At 40.3% G+C, this 19,568-nt stretch overlaps 1 protein-coding gene across 1 annotated transcript; it reads left to right on the plus strand.

The window, feature by feature from the left end:
- Positions 1 to 4,557: 4,557 nt before the first annotated feature.
- Positions 4,558 to 19,451, plus strand: LOC146691862 (testis development-related protein). Its single transcript, XM_085431862.1, has 5 exons — positions 4,558 to 4,613; positions 4,996 to 5,117; positions 11,357 to 11,413; positions 15,935 to 16,050; positions 17,570 to 19,451. The coding sequence occupies exons 2-5, from the start codon at positions 5,031 to 5,033 to the stop codon at positions 18,021 to 18,023; spliced, it is 714 nt and encodes a 237-aa protein (XP_085287988.1). The 5' UTR covers positions 4,558 to 4,613; positions 4,996 to 5,030; the 3' UTR covers positions 18,024 to 19,451.
- The last annotated feature ends 117 nt before the right edge of the window (positions 19,452 to 19,568 follow it).

Raw genomic sequence — 19,568 nt, forward strand, 5'->3', positions numbered from 1 at the left:
AAGACAACAGACAACCCGACAAAGGACAGAGGAAGACAGAAGACCTAAATGCACAGAAGGATACTGAGGGAAGTGGAAACCCCTGGGGGACACAGCTGACACAAATGATCATGATGTCACAGGGAAAAGTAAAACTAAACACACTGAACATGGAAACACCAGAACTTTCAAAATAAAACAGATTAAAAATGGAGCGACATGAACTGGGACACGCAAGCTTGATACAAGAGGGAGAGGGAGAGGGACACAGAGGAGAGAGACACAAGGGGAACCTACATAGAAGAGGAGACAACACATGACAAACAGAAAAAGACTCAGAAAAAAGGAGACATAGGTGAAACATAAACTAGAGTAAAACTCAACTAAATCCAAGCTGGTAATAACCACACAAGAACTTAACGTATTTCCAATATAAGAATGTAAAATGTAAAATAAACTCAAAACGCTGGGTCGCAGACTCAGCCCTTGATAGACTGAGTCTAAAAGAAGGACTAGCATAACTCAAGCGTAAAATAGGCGGTAACCGTTAAATGCTTTAAGATTTGTGATGAATCTCAGTGCTCAGTAGATAGCGTAGCAGCATAACCCTGCACTAATTCAAAAGTGGTAGCAAAAAATCTCCTACCTGCCTCAAATTAAAGGAAGTATTTGATTTAATTACAAAGTTTTAAAACAGAAATCCCAGACTCCAACTTTACTTTTTTTAAAACCAGTTGCCGTCTGTGAGTCATAAAATTGACACTTACCAATTATAACTCCACACTATTTGTTGTGGGAAACTAACTCAGTCTTGGAGCCTGATGCACAGTGATACATAAAAAAAGGAACATTGCATTCTTGACATTCCAGTAGGAGAGGTCCAAGGACTGATCCCTGTGGCACACCCCTATCAAATAATTTTCAAACTATCACACATTTCTTCTCTGATACGTTGTGGGTTGTTTTTTTTTCCTTTAACATTGCATAATCCACAGCCTTTTTTTTGCTATTTAATATTCTTCTCCTTCTTTCAGCTGCTCCCTTTTAGGGTTTTGCAGCAGTGGATCATCCATTGCACCCTATCCCTTGTGTCCTCTTCTGTCCCATCAACCCTCTGTATGTCCTCCTTCACCACATCCATCTGCGGTCATCCTCCCCTCCTCCTGGCTGATCCATCGTGAAGATCTCTCAATGAGTATGAATGACTACAGTAACAGTTTTGGTTTGTTACTTAAATGCTATTAAAAATCAAGAAACTTCAGATTATCGGTATTTTCCTTTTCTTTGTTTAAAGTAAACCCAGAATGTTGAATTTTGACCACATGATGGTAGCAGAAATAAGTTGCAAAGATGACACTGGCATATTTATTTAAGTCAACAAAGTTTAAGTGTTGCTTATTTAATGATTAAGCATTATGAGGCAACATTGTTGTTCATTTCATGTTTCTATTCTCTGCCAGTTCCTGAGAGAAAAGTTCAGCTCTTTAACTGCAAAATTCTGCATTACACTCACTTAATAGTTGCTGACTTTGTCTATGTGTCATCCTCTGCTGGAAAGAGAGCATGTAATTCACTTTTAAAGCTTTTCCTCTTTGTTGAAGCCAAAATGATGGAGTGAAGGTGGTCAAAGGTAACAAAACCAAAGCTTTCACCTGAATGACACCAAAATGCTCTGCTACAAGACTTCCATTCTCTCAGTAGTACAGAGAGGTTATTAAAACAGCCTTAAAATGACAAGAAGCTGCAACGTCACCGCTGCATCACTTTTTAAACCACATGTCTTAGTGTATTAGTGAAGCACAGGTACACAATTAACAGGTTAAGCATGCTTAACAAGCACTACAATGGCCCAAATCTCTTGTTTAAGCTCTGTACGTGTGTGTCCATGTCAGATGTTAAAAGCAGGCCGGATAATCCCCGTTGTGTCCCGCCACGACTGATCATACCTGACCCACTATCTCGTGGGTCAGGTATGACCATACGTGACTATGTACAGCAGCAGTTAGTCCACTAATGGGTATTGTTACCACAACATGAGTAATTAGTTTCTAGTAACTATGATACTTGACCTTCAAGCACTTCTCAAAGAATGAATTGTAAATATGTTAGTTAAACAGTATTATTACTGTCATGTTTCCTGTCAGTGACCACAGTGATTAACATTCACTGATATTTTTGCTGAAACATTAAAAGTCTATTAGATATTAGACACCCAGTATTAGTAAACACTGTAGGTGCTTTCTAAAGCCTTGGGGAAATTCATTAAATACAGGATTGTAATTCAGTAGGGATGCATTATGTTTCCCATTAGTTTGTACTCCAGCCTTGACATGTTAAAAACAAGAACTTCACTGTCTGAATTAAAATTATGTCATAAATGTCTAAATGAGAAAACACCACTGAGAATAAAAAGAACTCTTTCGAATGGGTTTCAATTTAAAAATGCTGTTTTTTTAAATGGTAAAACATAATTTTTCCCGTAAATAAAGGGAACACAAAAATGTACAGACGTCAATCAGGAGGTCCCAGTAAAGTATAAAAGAACACACGTCACTCCATCCTTTGAATTTCTAATTTGGGGGGCTGGTAATTGTGTGTGGGTAAAGACAATTAAGGGGATTGATTAGTGATGTGCCTGTTTGCATCAGAGCCACCTCGCCCGTAAATAACCTCTGTGTTGATACAGTAAGAATGTGTTGATGCATTTCCAAGAAATGGTCTCAGGTGAACAGTTGACCCTGTGATTAACTTTATTATCAAAGGTCACTGATCTGACTGAAGATGGATCCTGACGGCCAGTCGTGGCTTACGTCAGCTGACACTAAACTTTATATACGAGCAATAGAATAAACCGAAACAGGTTATTGGGGACATTTGTCTGTGATGTAACCCTGTTTTCAGTGTCGGCCGTGTAATGATTCTGTTTTGCACCTTATTGTGGCGTAAGTAGTAAAATTACCCCACTAATGAATTCAGAACACAACCTTAGTGAAGTGTTGCACAACAACTTGTTTGAGTTAAAACACCTGTGACCAAAAACATACACTATTCTAGGCGTTAGAAACACCCATAAAAGCCACAAAAACACTCACTCTATGTGTGTGTGTGCTTTTCTAAAAAAAAAAAAAAAAATCTGATAACATTTGTTTTTTCTCTCTTACATGTCTTACAACCTGGCTTGCATTTCCAGCTGGCTTACTGTATAATGAGGCATTGAGACAGGAATTTAAGGATCTTTGAATCAGGTGAATGGTCTTAAGCTACAGCTAAGCTAAACTGCAGCTATTTTAAGAGGCCAGCCCACCAGGATAATGTGTCATTTGTTTCCCCGAGCACCAGAGGTCTTTGAAAAAGAGATTTTTAAATGAATACACAGTGGCTCATGCTTAACCCAGCAGTCGCTGTCTATAGTAAACATGAGATCAGACTGTTAAAGATTTTGAGCATGTTTTTTTCTTGTTAATGAATGACTCAGCAGCTTTTTATTGAAGTTTGAAGTTCAACTGCTAATAGTCAAGAGGAAAAAACCCCTTTGAACAGTTCAACACATCTTAAGAGACACTCTGATCTGAAACTGAGTAGCTAAAAATATTTAAACAATGGCTGTGAGAAAAAACAAAAATCAAACAGGGTCTGGATCACAGCTATGCCCCCAGAAGTACATTGTTGTTGTTATTTAATTTTTCTTTCTTCTGTGTGGTCATCAGAATTAAAATACTTTATGGATCCCAGGGGGGAAATTGCTTTGTTACAGAAGCTCAGTTAAAATATAAAAACAAAAGTTTGGGACAGCGCAGTAGTCTGGTGGTTATCGGTGTTGCCGCTTAGCAAGAAGAAGTTTTTGGGTTCAAATGCAGGCTGGGGTCTCTCTGTGAGGAGTTTGCATGTCTGCGTATGTTCCTTCCTGGTAATATGGATTTCCTCTACAGTCCAAAGACATGTGAGAGATTAGGTCAATTGGTGATTCTCCAAACTTTCTTTAAAAAGATAAGTAAAGTGCAATGTTAAACTAAATATTTAAAATTAAAGAATACTGTGTGCTCTTAAGGGTGAAAATAGCGCAGGTGTCACAAGTTGTTTGGTACTTAATTGAAACACAGACCAAAATAATATTTTCCCCAATCTTCCAGTGAGTCTTGCTGCAAATGGGAAACAGATTATGGAAATACAATGCCACAATGATAAGACAGCAAATGTGACACAACAGGCATGTCCAGCCTTTCTCGAGTAATTACAGTTTCCATGCACCTTAAGGTATCTCGATTTTCTGTCAATTTACTCTAGACTGTGTTACATGTTGGTGCGTCTTTATACGAAACACATACACATAGAAATGTTAGTCTTGGTTATTTTCAAGACCAATAACATGTTATAAATTAATGTCCCCAATGACAAATAAATTATGACTGGTGCCACTTCAGAATAAACAACGCAGCAACATACTAATAAGAGCATGTTGAAGCTAATAGTTTTGACACTGTAGTTTTTCTTCTGCGCCTTTAATTCAAATACAAAACAGACTGATGTCGCTATTTATACATTTTGACTCCCTGGTAAGAGATAAAAAAAAGAGGGGGAGAGAGTGACAACAGCTATTCTTGGCGTATACTTGTATACTTCCTCTTCATTTATAGGTGAGTTGCGTTGTTATTGGCTGGAGATGAAACGTGTGACCTCTTCCTCTGTCTTCCATGGCAACTTCAAGCAGTCGGAGGAGCAGGGGGATATGGGAGGAGCGAGCGCTTGAGCTCCAGGTGGTCGCTCAGACTGCGTAAAAACGCACGACAAACTATTACGAAACGAATCGCGATCGTCACCTAGCTTCTGACACGTCTATGAATGAGCCGCTAACGGAGAAAGCGGTCTCGATTCTCGGCTGGAGAAACCACCGAGAGAGTTCAAAGGCTAGGGTGATGCGTCGCTGAAAGAGTTATCAAGAAAAGACGGACAAAGCGACGCAGGACAGTGCGGGGTCGACTTCAGAGTTTCTCATACAACTTTTTTTTTTCTCTATAGGACCGACACGGTCCATTTCAGCGACAAGTGGAGATATGTTTAAGAAAACCAAGAGTAAAGTGCTGGTGGATTACGCGTCAGAGGAGGACGACATGTCCTGGCACTATCATCACTCCTACAAGGTAATGACACGGATAAAAAGCAAACAGAGGCATTCACTGCTAATAATGGTACGCTTATACTCTGATGAACTCGGGAAGCTGTAAAATTGTAGCAATACAAACAAAAAAACGAAAACTGTATCAAAATGATTGATTTCACCTGTTCAAGCTTTTTAAAAATGACTTTAATAAACACAAATAAGAATATAAAGTAGCCTGAATAATTATACATCTGTTTAAATAATGACAAATCATAATTCTTCTATTTCTTATGTTTTCTTCTCATAAAAGTTGCCAAATAGACTTCAAACAAAGAAATGGAGGAGGTGCACAAGTGCTGAAACTCAGGTTAGAAAATGCAGCTTGGAGGTCAAAGAAGGGAGCCTGAATCTAAGAGCTAGAGTGTGTGGACTAATTTTGGCACAATACTGCTCAAGTATAAGAAATATAATTTAAATTAAAACGTAATAAAATAAAATACAGGAGGGTAAATTCAGCATGTTATTATAGAGATGGATATGATTTAATGTACAGTAGGTTAGGTTTTACATGCAACTTTGAATCTATTTGCAGTTTTCGTAAAGGTCAGAGGTGTGATTGGTACTTAAGAAGGCATGGTTCACTAATGCCTGTTTGTTGTGGGTTGTGTTTTTTTCTTCTTCTTTTTTTGTTACCCATATTTTCCAGGTAAACAATAAGAGTGTGAGAGGTCTAAAGAACCTCTGTATCACCACTTGTAAGCAGCTGGGCTCTGTCATGCTGATGGGAGCATGGGGGAGGATGCATACGCACCCACAGACACACAAGGATAGCCAGCCACGACTCATTGCTCATAAGAAATAGCAAGGTGACATGTTTATCAGTTGAGATTCTTGTGGTGGTGTTTTTAACCACTTGGATCAGGTTTTGAGTAAAAACCTATGTTGAGTGAGCATAAGGTGCTCACATCTAGTTGAATAGTGAAGCTCCAGTGAAAGAGGAGGAGGACGGGCGGCTTCCAAATCTCTGGATACATAGATAAATCTGTTAAAACTCATGGGATATTTTATTCCTCATAAAGGTTGGAGGCACAAAATAATGTGCCTTTGTCATGCTTGCGGTATGTAATCAGCTTACTGTATGCATGATCAAAGCTTCTTTAAAAGGCCAGCCATGATTTTAGGTTTCTTTTTGGTAGAGCGAGTAGTGAATCACATTTTTAAGGACATTTGCAACACCAATTACATAAAAATGCTCTCCTTAATCATATCAGTGTCATATTTTACTCACTGCCTGCACCTCCATCCCTGTATACACCTCAGACTACATGTATACATTTGTCATGCAGTACACAATTGGGAAAATCCACCAACATCATTTCCCAACATTTTTCATCTGCTGTTGTGACAGTGCTGATATCTGTGACCCTTGGCTTAGTTTTATCAACCTCCAGTAATAACGCATGTTTCCCTTACATGTGTAGGGGACAGAGCTGCTCTGAGTTCACTTTGTGTCTCTGTCGCCAGTGGTCACAAACAAAAAACTATAAACTGACCTAGGATCAGAGCAGCAGCTGCTCTTTAGAGATCCTGGGAAAGCAATCAAGGAGGAGGTGGGTGGAGGGGGGGTCTTGTCCCGTCTGCATGGCAGTAAAGTACATAAAAGGGTCAGGGGTCAGATCATAAAATGCTGTAAACACAGCAAAGACCCAACAGGATGAAGTCAGGATTAAAGTTATGATAACAAAGTCTGCAAAGGAAAGATTTTTTCCTTCCAGTTATTCAAACTGACGTAGCTGCACTGTCTGATTTACCACATGCAGAGCAACCGAAGAGGAGAGCGAAGCGAATCTGCAGCATTTTTGTATCACAATGAAATTGCAGGGATAGCCTTTTGAATTCTTCTGTACTTTTTAAACAAAAAACAAGAAAGACCCCCCCCCCCCCCCCCCCCCAAAAAAAGGATTAATTCACTTTAAAGCTACAAAAAGTACCAAATCTACTAATTATCTTGACAAATCGAGGACAGAAAATAGACGAGATGACAGCCTGTAAGCACAACATGGGAAAAACACATGACTACTTAAGTGATAATCATGAAGAAAACCAAAATGGTCTTGTTGAGGCTGTCGATTGAGCTCTGTCCTGAACTTTGTGCTGAGTCACACTGTATGGAGTTTTTTTTTCTGTACCATTTTTCGGTATTAAGTGTAGCTTTCCTGAAAAAGAGAACATTGCTGGAAACTACTCAAAACAACAATAGTCTGATCTGTTGGCTACTGTGCGCCTACACTCAAGCCATCAGGGGTCAAGTTTCTGCTTAGGAGAATCTGAAATCCTGCTCTTTAGCTTTCTCCACCCACATATATCCAGGTGGCCCAAGAGTCAGCCAGCGACCTTCATTGTGTTATATCTCACACCTCTTCCTCTGTTATTTTGTCTGACAAATATACTTCCACGTATTTAAATCTCCTGATCAAAATCTTATTTTTGCTTATCGTCATCACAAGACAGCAGATCTCTTTGGTTGTAATAGTGGAGAGACCTGCAGTCGGACAGATACGGACAAGTAAAACACAAAGACAGGGAGGGAGAAAAGAGCAAGAGCAGAGAAATGCATAGCCTGAAGTTACTATCATTCCTTTTGTCTATGAACAGTGCACCGGGGTGACAGCAGGCCCTGTGCCTGCTTGCTTTTGCCACTCACTTCTACTGAAGTTCAACAAGTTGCAAGCAGCTGTCAGCTTGCAGAAGGTGTGTTTGCCTGTTTGTCTGTGGCTTACTGCAGTAACACTCCTAAATGCTTATATAAAACCACCATGACTGTGAAGTGGGGTAATAAGAGTATACATCACGTCTAGCGAACCTTTGAAGGCCTCACTTCTAAATCATTGAGTCATAAAGAGGATAGTAAAGGAAATGTGATCCCCTGCTGAAGGGAAGAGAGTTGAGTTCCTGGACCTCAGACACTTGTTTGGTCTCACAAGTTTGCCTCAGTCCAACACTAAAAATGTCATAAATAGGATCTGTCTGAATGCTTTCTACATTTAGCTGTTCAATACGGGGACCAGGAGATGGCTTGTTTAACTTGGGATGAAGAATGGGAACAGTGGGGGAGTCTATTTTATGAAGCCGTTTAGTATAAGGTTATTTAGTTTTTTTTTTGATGAATCTAGAAAGAAGGAGAGCCAGCAGAGAAAATATGGGGATTGCAAAAACAACCTGATAAAGACTACACGGATGGATAACAAGGAACAGGTGAGTTTAATCCGACACTTGGGAGAGTGGGGAAACGATCAAAGGAGGGAAGTAAAAGCCACAAAAGGATCAAACCTTCAAAATAAAACAGGAAATAAACTGAAAGAGGTACATGTTAAGGAATCAACAGCACAAACAAAGAGAAAAGTAGGGGTAATGACAACTGGGATAAAATGCAGATGATGATAAGCCCAAAAAATGTAGGTATACATCAATTCAAATGATGTGGCTAGAGTGTTAATAGTGGTGCTCTGTTCATTCTGCTTCCATGAACAAGCATGTGGCCTTTCTCTCCATTTACAGGCTTTCTTTTAAGCCGAGCAAACTTGCTTGGTATTCAGTCTACAGGCGTGATACTGGCATGCATGCCCTCATTTAACCTTTGGCAAAAATGTAAATAAGCATATTTCCCAAGACATTAAACTGTTTCCTTAAATGCTTTCTGTGTCCCTGGGTTTGGAGAATGTGGAGTATAAATATCGCTTCTTTGGTATTGGAATTCAGAGTGGTTCTTTATCGCCCGGCAAGCTCGGTTGTGAAACACTGCGCTTAAATGTGTGCAGACACAAAGAGGGAAAGTGAGAATGCAAAAAAGGCCGCCCTGGGGGTGTGAAATAAGAACTCCTGATCTCTGTTGTTAGGAGGATTTTTTTCCAAAACACTACTCCCCCTTGCCCTGAATCTCCTCCCCCCCCTCACACTCTCTGTTCTGAAGTTGTTAATGCTTTTTACGCTCAAACAGTAGTCAGCAATTGTGTGAGACTGTATCTTTGATCAGCTCAGGTGGCGGAGACCCAGCAGACTTTGCTCAGACATGTCCAACCACCATCTCTCCTCCTTTGTCCCATAGAGTTTGGAGATGTTAAAAGTTAATGCAGCTTTGATCATTTAGCAGGAATTCTGGCGCCGCTCCTATAGAGGCTTGGCTGTACAATTAATGACTTCAATCAACCTACTTATCATGATTTAATATCCTTAAGTCTTCTGGGGCAAGTTAAGTAATAAAACTGCAAGATATGGATGATGGGATGTGTCATTTAAAATTCTAAAGGAGTCTGAAGTTTATCAAACTGTAAAGTATTTTCAAGTGCAAATATTGCTTTTGAAAAATGCTTTTGCTTATTGTCACATTTGGCATCTTGGTGTAGAAGTTGAGACAGTTAGACTCTAAGAAGAGATACAAGTTAGATGTAAATACAGCTGAAATAAAACGATGGCGTGAACTAACACTGACACTGTAAGCCGAAATAATGGCTGGTATAAATACTTATGCCATGATTTGGAAGAGATGACAGAGGTGTCAGGTGACTGAAACTGGTGGGCAGGTGGTAAAAGAAAAGGACCTGGAAATGTCCACAAGAATTCCAGGAAAAAGTGAGGTGGAAAAAGTGTCGTAAGGGAATGACTGAGGTAGTGACAAAGATAATGATCCTCAATATATTTTGTAGTGGTTTGTATTTAGGTGTGATGTTTTACTAGGAGTGTACTTCCACAAAAACATAAAAAAGTGTATTTCAAATTTAATATGAAAGAATGCCGATTTTATTTACCCACCTCTATTTGAATACATTAAACTATACTTGTTCATTCAGTTATCGTGGTAATTTTATGACGCTAACAAATGAAAACACTCTTGTAGCATGTAACTAAATGATTACTGTTCTGATAAAAACTCCATTAGGTTTACAGTAAACTTTAGTACTTCTACTTTCAGAGCAAGTGCTTTCTTGCTGCAGGCCTAATTCATCCATTTCACACAAATGCCCTTTTTCCTATACCTAAGCACTTTTAAGCTAGTGTTCACGCATCAGGGGCAACTCTGGGTTTGGGATGATTGCCGAGGATACTTCAAATTGTAGACTAGAGGAGCTTTGTGGAAGTGCAAATATAACGGTCTTGGAAAAAAAATGAAAATTTAGTGAACTGTTATTGTTTGCTTCTTTCTGTTTCTTGCATATTTCTTGTGGGTGTGCAACTATAGTTAAACCCTACAATAATAAAGTGAAAACAGAGAAAACCCCAACAATCAGATGAACCCCTATGAGCAAACGATTTGGCAACAATGGAAAGGAAAAACTCCCTTTTAACAGGAAGAAACCCCCAGCAGAACCAGGCTCAGAGAGCCTGGTTCTGCATCCCAGTCTGCTTTTAAATACTCTAGAAAACATGTATGCTATGCCTTCTAAGGATGCTGCCTAAGGGAAGCATATGTAATGTAAACAGAATTGGTCCTAGGAAAGAACCCTGTGGAACTCCATAGTTAAAGTATTTGAAGAAGCCTCCCCATTTACATGAAGAAATTGGAGTCTATTAGATAGATATGAGTCAAACCACTGCAGCGCAGTGCTTTTATTACCTACAGCTTGCTCTAATCACTATAATATTCCTTTAACAATGTATATAACCTACTACAGTCTTGAGGAGTCATTGTGGAATAAAAGTGGATAAACATGCAAGGATTAAAGCAGACCATAAAAATTGCTTATATAAATAATAAGAGGTAGAATATTGGTGAATGGAGTTATTTACATGGTTAAACAAAATGCACAAGCCCATTGGCAATTATATAAAAGCCTAAACAAAGGGTGTCAAATAATAACACAAATACAACGTCTATATTAAAAACAGTCTGCAGACTGAAACACAATGAGACCAAAATAGCTCTGTTCAGTCCACATATTGTTGAGGACCATTAAGGGAAGAGGTCATGGGTTTGTTTTCTCTCCCTTTTGTTTAAATCTGCCCTCAGAGCTTAGTGGTTTCCCCCCATCTCTCCCAGCTCTCTATCCATCCATCCCTCCATCCCTCCATCCCTCTATCTCGCACTCCAAATACGGTGTGTTTGTGTTAGCACTTGAAAACGGTTGCCTCCCTTTTTTTTTTTTTAATTTTATTTTTTAACAGGAAGGCATGCGCACAGTCCGCAAACACACAATCCCTGCTTTAAAATGTGAGAGTTTCTGTTTTGGGGCGGGGAAAGGTTGCTATTTGTCTTAACTCACTGCGGGTGTATGTGTGTCCTAGGACAAAGACATACAAGGAGAGGAAGAGGATGAGGAAGCCGTCACTGCAGTCTCCAAGGTAAACAGCACCTTCACAGCTATTCAGACAGAACACAGACGTAAACACACTATCTGCTTCCAAACATACATCAGCTTACACAGTTGACACGTGATGGTTGTCCGCTCAAAGATATGCACTCAGGCGACCCACGCTTATCTTTCTGTGCACACGCTCAGAACATTGCAGGAATCGACCCTGAAAGAGTCAATTTTATGTCGCCCAAAACATCCAGATGCTTTAAATGGCCAATGCTCTGTCAGTTCACACACGCACGCATGCACAAGCTCAGTGTCACTGCACTGTTTATCTGTAAACACACCAGCTGTCAGCCATCATCCCCCGTCTTATCCTTAACCTTATCGCTGGAAAACTGTCTGGGTTGTTTTGTCACTGTGTGCGTTTGTATTGTCAGCCTTATCCCAAGAAAGAAAAAAATAGGTTATTTTGACCTTTCAGTGGACTGTTTCTTTTATTTAAATCACTTCAGTTCAGTCATCTAAGGTATCGGTTTTTATTTTGTAGGAACCTCTGATGTCATATCACAACATGGTTTTGTAAATAGTTTGAGCAAAGCAAAATTACAAATTGGAATATTTTCCATTCAAAATCATGATGCAGGTGCATTTGTAGCTGAAGACAAGTACAAGGCCACTTTTCTGGGAATCCTCTTGTTTTTCAGCAGGTACTTGAGGGTCACCAGCATTTTGCCCCTTAACTTGTATGCCTTGCCTCAGTGGATCAGAGAAAATAAAGTTAGTCTTCACTTGCAGAAGGCTTCAACCTGCGAGTTTTCATCAACCATAACCATATTGGGCTTGCTAACTCTCTAGTGGCACTCTTTAATGCTTTACTTTCCTAGCTGATCTTCTGCAGGAAATCGTGCACTGTTCACAGCCAACTTTGACAGGAAATGACACTGCGTGCCATTCTTTGACAAAGGCCTCATCAGCCAGATTTTACTACGTGGCTTTCTTCAGATCATGAAAAATGGACAGCGTGTCCTCCTGGAGCACAACAAGTTTGACTAGCAAGATGGTTTTTGTGCACCTACATAGGAGAATCACATCTGGGTGGAGTGCGGGAAGACTTTCTGAGATCTGGTTGCATCTCCTAGTTAGAGGTGTGGTGCAAAATGTGGGGCAGGCAGTTGTTGTTGCCTTTGAAGCAACATCCCCTTCCCTTTGGAGGCTGATAGCCTCAAGTGGTGACGGCCTGGAGTTTATTAGCTTTGACCGTCCATTTGGTGATTTCTCTTACGGCTTTATTATGCCTCAGCCTGTAGCAGACATCTCTCGGTGCTTTGGGACATCCAATTAAGATGTGTTTCAGGGTTCAACCAGGCCTGCTCCACACTGCATACAGGTTGTGTAATCATAGTGATGTTCATTAAGACCATACATTTAAAACCCCAAAAATTAACCAAACATGTTTATGAGAAAGAAACAATGATTGAAATGTATTACTGTGACTGTGTGTAAGCATCCATCACAGTTTGCACACAGCCTTCCTGGTTCATTTGAAACTTCTAGTGCGTGTGTACATTTTTTCTGTTTAATAAGCAAGCATCTTAAAACCTGTCTGACTGCTTATATTTGACTTTGTCCAGGCACTGATACATGTAGCACTAATTATGTCAGTCAGTACTGCATCCTCACAGCTCTTAGAAACAATGACCAAAATAATTAATATAAGATTTAAGGAGTCACAAATTAGCTGAGCTGAAAGTGAGTCTGCTGGAGGAAAGCTCTGATCAGCTAAATCAGCTTGGTCATCACTGCTGTAAATATAATAAACAGTGGTTTTATTTTGAGGGTTTGAGGACATGTGTCCTTTGTCTGTGGAGGTGAGTTTTATCTCAGCGCTCTGTTCATCTTATAATCTGTGCTGACGGCGGTCCTTTACTCAAAGGCGTGCTGTGTGTGAACTTGTTAAGTCTGATTTGAAACCGCACACAGGTGATTCATTGTCTTTCAACCCCGGCTGGTCGCTCGCTTTATTGTATAGCCACTGTATTCGACTCAGTTCACAGGACATATTTCATACACCGTCCTGTTTGTGAGGACGGGGTGGCCGAGCTGGAGAAGGGAAGGAAACTGAGCATTCTTTCGAGGAGCTGGGCTTTTTGGAGTGGAACAATCAGTGTGGAAGAAAAACAAGGCTGAAAATAGCCACAGACACTGTGGAAGGCTGCAATTCTTTCACCCTCTGTTGTTCCAGCTCATATTAGGACTCACTAAGTGCACAGGGAGCCCTGAAAGTGGAGGTTACCTGTTGCTGTTTCACTCTACGATGCTTCAACAATGTTCATTAAGCTTAATGAACATGCTTTTGTACTTAAAAATAGGCTTTCATGGGCAGATGCTTCTTTACTTTCAGAACTACCACTCTGTTCTATACATTTTATCTAATGCTAAAAATAATGAATTGAATAATTAATTGGTTAACGAGTCAAACTGCAAATTAATGGACAAAAAACATACCCCAATGACTACCACATGAGGCCCCTAAAACCACTTGTGTGCTTTCAGTCCAAAGCTAAGCTAAAACAACCAGCTGCTGGCTTAAATTTTGTGGGAAATATGGGAACATGTTATTATTCACCTTATCAAATTCAAACAAGCTTATATCTTAAATGTTGTTGTTGTTGTTGTTGTTTGTTTTTTTTTAAATTATTATTTAAAGCTGTTTTTGGTGTCATTCGAAAAAGCAAATCCACTAGAACTTTTCAAGGTATTGCACTTGACCCATAGTCCTGTGTTTTCTCTGGGCTCTGTTTACAGAATATAAAGACTGTAAATTATGCATAAAAAAAGAAGATTGGGTTAAGATATGGGCTAAGAAGACAACTCTCACCTTGCAGAGGAGAGGTAGCACAGGGCGTAGAGTGGGTTGTTTATTAATTGGAGGGTCAGTGGTTTGATTCCTGTATATGAAAGTTCAGTATCTTGGTTTGTTTGTGGTTCTACCCCTTTAAACTGTTGCTTTTGGTGCACTGGACAGTTTTTAGATCAATTATGAAATTAATTGGTGATATAAATAATGTTCATAATAACCAAGGCCTGATTGTGAGCTTAAAACCCCCCTGAATTTATCCCCAATGTGTGCAATTCATGCAGCAATCCCTCTGCTTCAATGTCAGAGGTATGGAAAGAAGAATTTGGTCCATAACACCTCCATTGTTCTGCCAAGCGTGAATAACACAGAGAGCCAGAGAGCCATTTGCTTTACCTTCTTGGCCAGTCACTGAGCTGCTTTGGATCTAGAGGCCCAGAGGTTAGAGCACAGTGGCAGAATAGGCAGGCCTCTATTTGTGCAGGCATGCATGCAAGCACATACACTCATATACGTCCATTCAGAAAGGCTCCAACTCTTTCGGGATCTCCGGTTTCTTTGCTGGACAGCTCGAACTGCTTCTGCAAACCTTATGCAGTTTACACTCGATGGCACTCGGAGAACAAGAGCTGGGCAGTCAAGAGTTGAGACAGGGTGCTGAAACAGCTGAGATGAGGTTTTGTAAATGTTTTTTGATGATAATAAACAACAGGAAACTGGTAGGGGGGCAGTATGCCTGCAGGCATGTTCAGAATGAGAAGTGAGTGGAGGATATTTGGGATTTTTTTTTTTTCTACTTATAATCAAAGAGACTTCCTCTGAGTGAGATGCAGAGGGAGATATGATGCATTTTCACTGAGTAAAGTGTTTAAAGATCCATCAGAGATATGAGCTGTATCTTAAGTATTTGCATGTGTATGACTTTAGCTGGTGGAGCCTATGTAGTGGTAGTTTTGTAAAGTTTGTTTTATCTGTTGGTGACAGATCTTATCATACGTGTTCCTGTTAGGCTTTGGGAGACAGCTGATTTCATATCCAGCTCATTGTTTGTTTGTTTGTTGTAGCTGCTGGTGGCATCCTCTGGTCAGAGATCTGTGCAGGTACTGCACACAGAGCCCTGAACTAAAGTCCTTCATAGGTATGAGAACAATAAAAGCAGTTGAAAGGTCATGTCAGGGTTAAGCTCATTAATCATGTAATATTGTGTATACTGAGAATGCACACTCAAGCAAAGGCGAGCACGGATGTGAGTAGGAGTCAAGACCTTGATAGCTGACCTTGGGAATTCTTCCCAGGCGAGAAACAAAGCCAAAACTTTGTTCCGCGGTCGCTAAGGGCGGCTGCGTCAGTGCTCGGCGGAAATCTGCGAGGGCATGGCAGGGAGGAATTCTGATGTGACGGGGAGGCTGGGATTTTCAGAGGGAGTGGAGGATCTCCCGGTGGAATGTGCTCTATGCCAGTGAGGCCCATAACAGAAATTCCCCCCTCCCCAATCCAAAAAAATAAATAAAGATTGCACGTTCATCAGTATGAACATGCTGCTCCTCTCAATTCCTGCGAAGCCAACTTTGTGAAATCCTCGTCTTCAGGGTGTATCAATCACTCACAAACAGGCATACAGAGATATCAAGCTAACATGCAACAGATGAGTGAAATCGAGTCAGATCGGCATTTCAAAAACACTCTTGTCTTGCTGGTGTCTCTCAGGAGGCCAAAGTGAAGAAGATCATGTCCAAGAAAGACAGGAGGGAGAAGAAGATGTTCTCATCTAAAGATGACGAGCGTTTCTTGCTAACTGGAGAGAAGCTGGCTGACCGCAAAGGGTGAGGTTATGCGCTTATTACCTTTATCATATTCCAAATATTTCTCTTACTAGGGGGAAAAACTGAGCTAACACAAAGTAGAATATGTGACAGAAAATAACTCCAAATGAATAATAAGAATAAGAAGCGCTCCACTGTTTTCGCTTCTATCATGGTGTAGAAGGCAATGTTGTAAGAAATGGTCTTTCTGAAATTATTGATTACCGATCAGCAGTTCTATATAGACATATTGGTTAATAGCATGCAGTAAATGCACAGTCACGTCACAACTACCCACAACATTTCTGGTTTCCATCATGTTTATACAGAGGCACTCAGTAGCCATTACTGGTCAAGTGTGTGAAGTACAAACATTTACACTCCTCACTAAATATAATGGATCCATGTCAAAACCACTTGTGTGTATATTTAGTCATGTCACAGCTACCCACAATAAATATATATATATATGTATGCATGCATGCCAAAGCTTTATTGTCCAGCTGTTGCTAACTTTCAGACCCCTTGAGGAAGTGGAACATGTATGAAGGTGGAAATCTTAATCAGTTCACTTGCTTTGATAAACAACAGGAATTCCCATATAATAGCTCACTGTAAGTGTTTCCCACCCAGACACTCCTGTTTATGTAGGACGGGGGAGGAGGGGGAGGATGGAGGGGTGGTTCTTAGTAAGTGGCTGTTATATATCAACATGTTTAAGACTACAGTTATGGTTATAAGTTTACAGGCACTCATCGTTGGAATGTATGTCATGGTGATTTTGTACTTTGAATGATTTCTTTTAACTTTTCTTCTACCAGGAATGATTGTACAGCAAACATCTGCAATGACTTTAAAAATCAAGAATTGGGTGAATGTATTTGTGGCGTGGGTGTGGTCCTTGGCCAGCTGCAGAGGAGGGGTGACGCAGTGAGCTCCCGGGGCGGCGCAGGGGCGGGGTGAACAGGTGTGCTGGGATCTGACAGTGATTGTGTCTCTTTATATGTTGGCAGTGACAGACGGAGACGGAGGTGACAGCAGAGAAAGAGAGCGCGGGAGTATATGTGTCCACGTACAACCCCGAGTTTAATAAAAAGTTCTGCATTGTCAAAGTCGCTCCGGCTGGTATTTCTTGGGTCCACCGTTACAGTATTTTTTTTTCTAATCCACATAGGCTCACATATCTGCATACACTCATTTAAATCTCTCCAGTTGTTTGAAATCATCAGTTCAAACAACTGCGCGTAATCAGATGTTTTTCAGATGTGGCACAACTTTTCCAAGGTTTGGAAGAAACCCCAAACTGTCATGCTCATATGAAAGAAAATTGCTTAAATGTTCAGCATTCAAAAAGTTCAAATCTGCTATAAACTGGAATGTGCTTTTTAAAAAAGTAATCAAAGATGTATGCTGTACAATCATTCCACCCAGAAAAAAAAAATCAAAGAAATGATTAAAAAAATCCAAAATTGCCTTGATATTAAAATGTCAGTGAATGCAAATTTCTGACCACAACTGTATATTTATTTCCTGCTCAAAGGTCTCACAAGAAAATCAAGGATGAGGAGAAGGAGAAAGAGAAGAAGGACAAGCCAGAGAAGGCCAACTGCTTCTGGGAGAGTGTTACGATGACGATGAGGCAAATCTCCCCTGCCAAAAAACTGGAGAAGATAGAAGGTTGGGAACCACCACACTTGGAGAACTTCGCTGAGACTGCTCCTGATGAAGCGCTGGTAGGCAAGAGCCAAAATGGGGACGTGGCAGAGTCATCCCCCAGCTCCCTGAGCATCCCGGCGACGGCGTTAGAGCTCCCCTCCTGGTGTGGACGGGGTCAAGAGGAGGACTCCTCCCGCTACGCTAACCTGTTGGACTCCAATGATTCAACAGCTGCCGTCAAGTGGACGGCCCGTGCTAAAGTCAAGCTGGCCGGCATCAGCAGGATGAGCAGAGGGATTGTATCAGAGAGTGCAAGTGTATGGGAGGGGTTTAAATAGCAGCACTTTATACCTCTGTACTATCAATAAATCTGACAATCTGAACCAAATATTTCTTTCTATCTAGCTCTGGACACAACCAATGTTAATGTCAACATCATGCTGACATGTTGTAGTGAATCAGAATATAAGACGAAGTATTCTGACTGAATTTGTGACTTTTAAATCACAAAAACTACAACTGAACAAAGGAAAACCTTCAACTGCTGTACATTTTTATCTGCAATACTCACTGGCATGGCAATTACATAAATAATGTTGCCAAGAAATAAGAAAAGTGATTTTTATTTAATCTTTGGGGCGTCACTGGTAGAGACTCAATGAAGAATATCCTGCTGAAGACGTTTTTGTTGGCTCTCACTTCCTTCCTGTCTATGCAGTCGCAGTATGTGAGCGATGAATGTCTTAAGCCTTAACTTGTATATTAATTATGGGCTGTGCAATCACGAAACAGCTTATGACATAGCATTTACGTGTAAAATACCCGTGTGTGTTTGAGAGTGACAGAAGATGACTTTGTGGGAAGACAGCTGGCATCACGGCTCTGAGATCTGAATCTCTGCTGTTGTATTGGGGCTGATGCTGCACTTGTGCCATATCAGACTTATAATAAGGATTTCTGATCAACATTCATGTCAAAATCTACATTAAAACGGAGAAAACTACATTTCCGGCATGTAATAATTGAAAAGTGATTAAAAACTCAATGGATTTTGTAATATGCTGACAATACATTGCATTTTAATCCCCAGATGACCAACTTTGTGATCAACTCACCATCTTTGACATGAACATTTGTAAGATCTCATCTGTAGCATCTATCCCATATGATGGCAAAGCAGCTCTGCTGGTGGTTTCATGGACGGATGTTTTTAAATCTGATGCTGGATATTTGTAATTTTGCTAATGATGGAAAAAGTAAACGCCAAACTAATACTAGGACCATTTCTCATGAGAAGCAGTAGCTCTGTGCACTTGTGCCTTGTCATTAAAATGACATCATGTGTTTGCTGTAAACGACCAATCCGCTGAGCTCATTGATGCACCTGTATGTGCTCGACCACACTTCCTGTCTCCAGTTACAAACCAGTGTCTCGGGATGCTATAAGCTTCACCAGCAGGAGCAGCAGAAGTGTTTTTGTTTTTGTTAATTCTTAAATGCTGTGTGATATATTATGTATATTGGCTATAACACATACAATGAAGAGTCTTCTTTTCCTACGATGATTTTTGTTTTCGTGCTTTCCATTGATATGTACTCATCTTTTCTTCTTTTTAAATGGGTTATTTGTTTGATACTAAAATCTGCTTCATCACAACCAGAGATCTACACATATGCAGCTCCACTGGCCGGGATGCCTGTGACTTGTATTTATTCACTAAAAGGCTGGGACTCATTTTTCTCCAGAATAAAGATCTAGACTGACACGCTGCCTCTGCTTCTTTCAACATTTTGCGAGTCAAGTAAACACACTGGACTTTGCTTTTGGAAACTATCTGGACTAATTCAGTGATCCAAACAGAAATGGTCTACTCTGATCCCCC

The sequence above is a fragment of the Copadichromis virginalis genome, linkage group LG15 (assembly GCF_057382275.1).
Source record: "Copadichromis virginalis isolate Kocher_CV1m ecotype Utaka linkage group LG15, C_Virginalis_male_GT1.1, whole genome shotgun sequence".
Classification (NCBI taxonomy): domain Eukaryota; kingdom Metazoa; phylum Chordata; class Actinopteri; order Cichliformes; family Cichlidae; genus Copadichromis; species Copadichromis virginalis.

Coding starts and splice junctions, on each gene's coding strand:
- LOC146691862 (XM_085431862.1), top strand. CDS start 5,031: ATGTTTAAGAAAACCAAGAGTAAAGTGCTGGTGGATTACGCGTCAGAG. Junction 5,118..11,356: donor ACTATCATCACTCCTACAAG/GTAATGACACGG, acceptor TGTGTGTCCTAG/GACAAAGACATACAAGGAGA. Junction 16,051..17,569: donor AAGCTGGCTGACCGCAAAGG/GTGAGGTTATGC, acceptor TCCTGCTCAAAG/GTCTCACAAGAAAATCAAGG.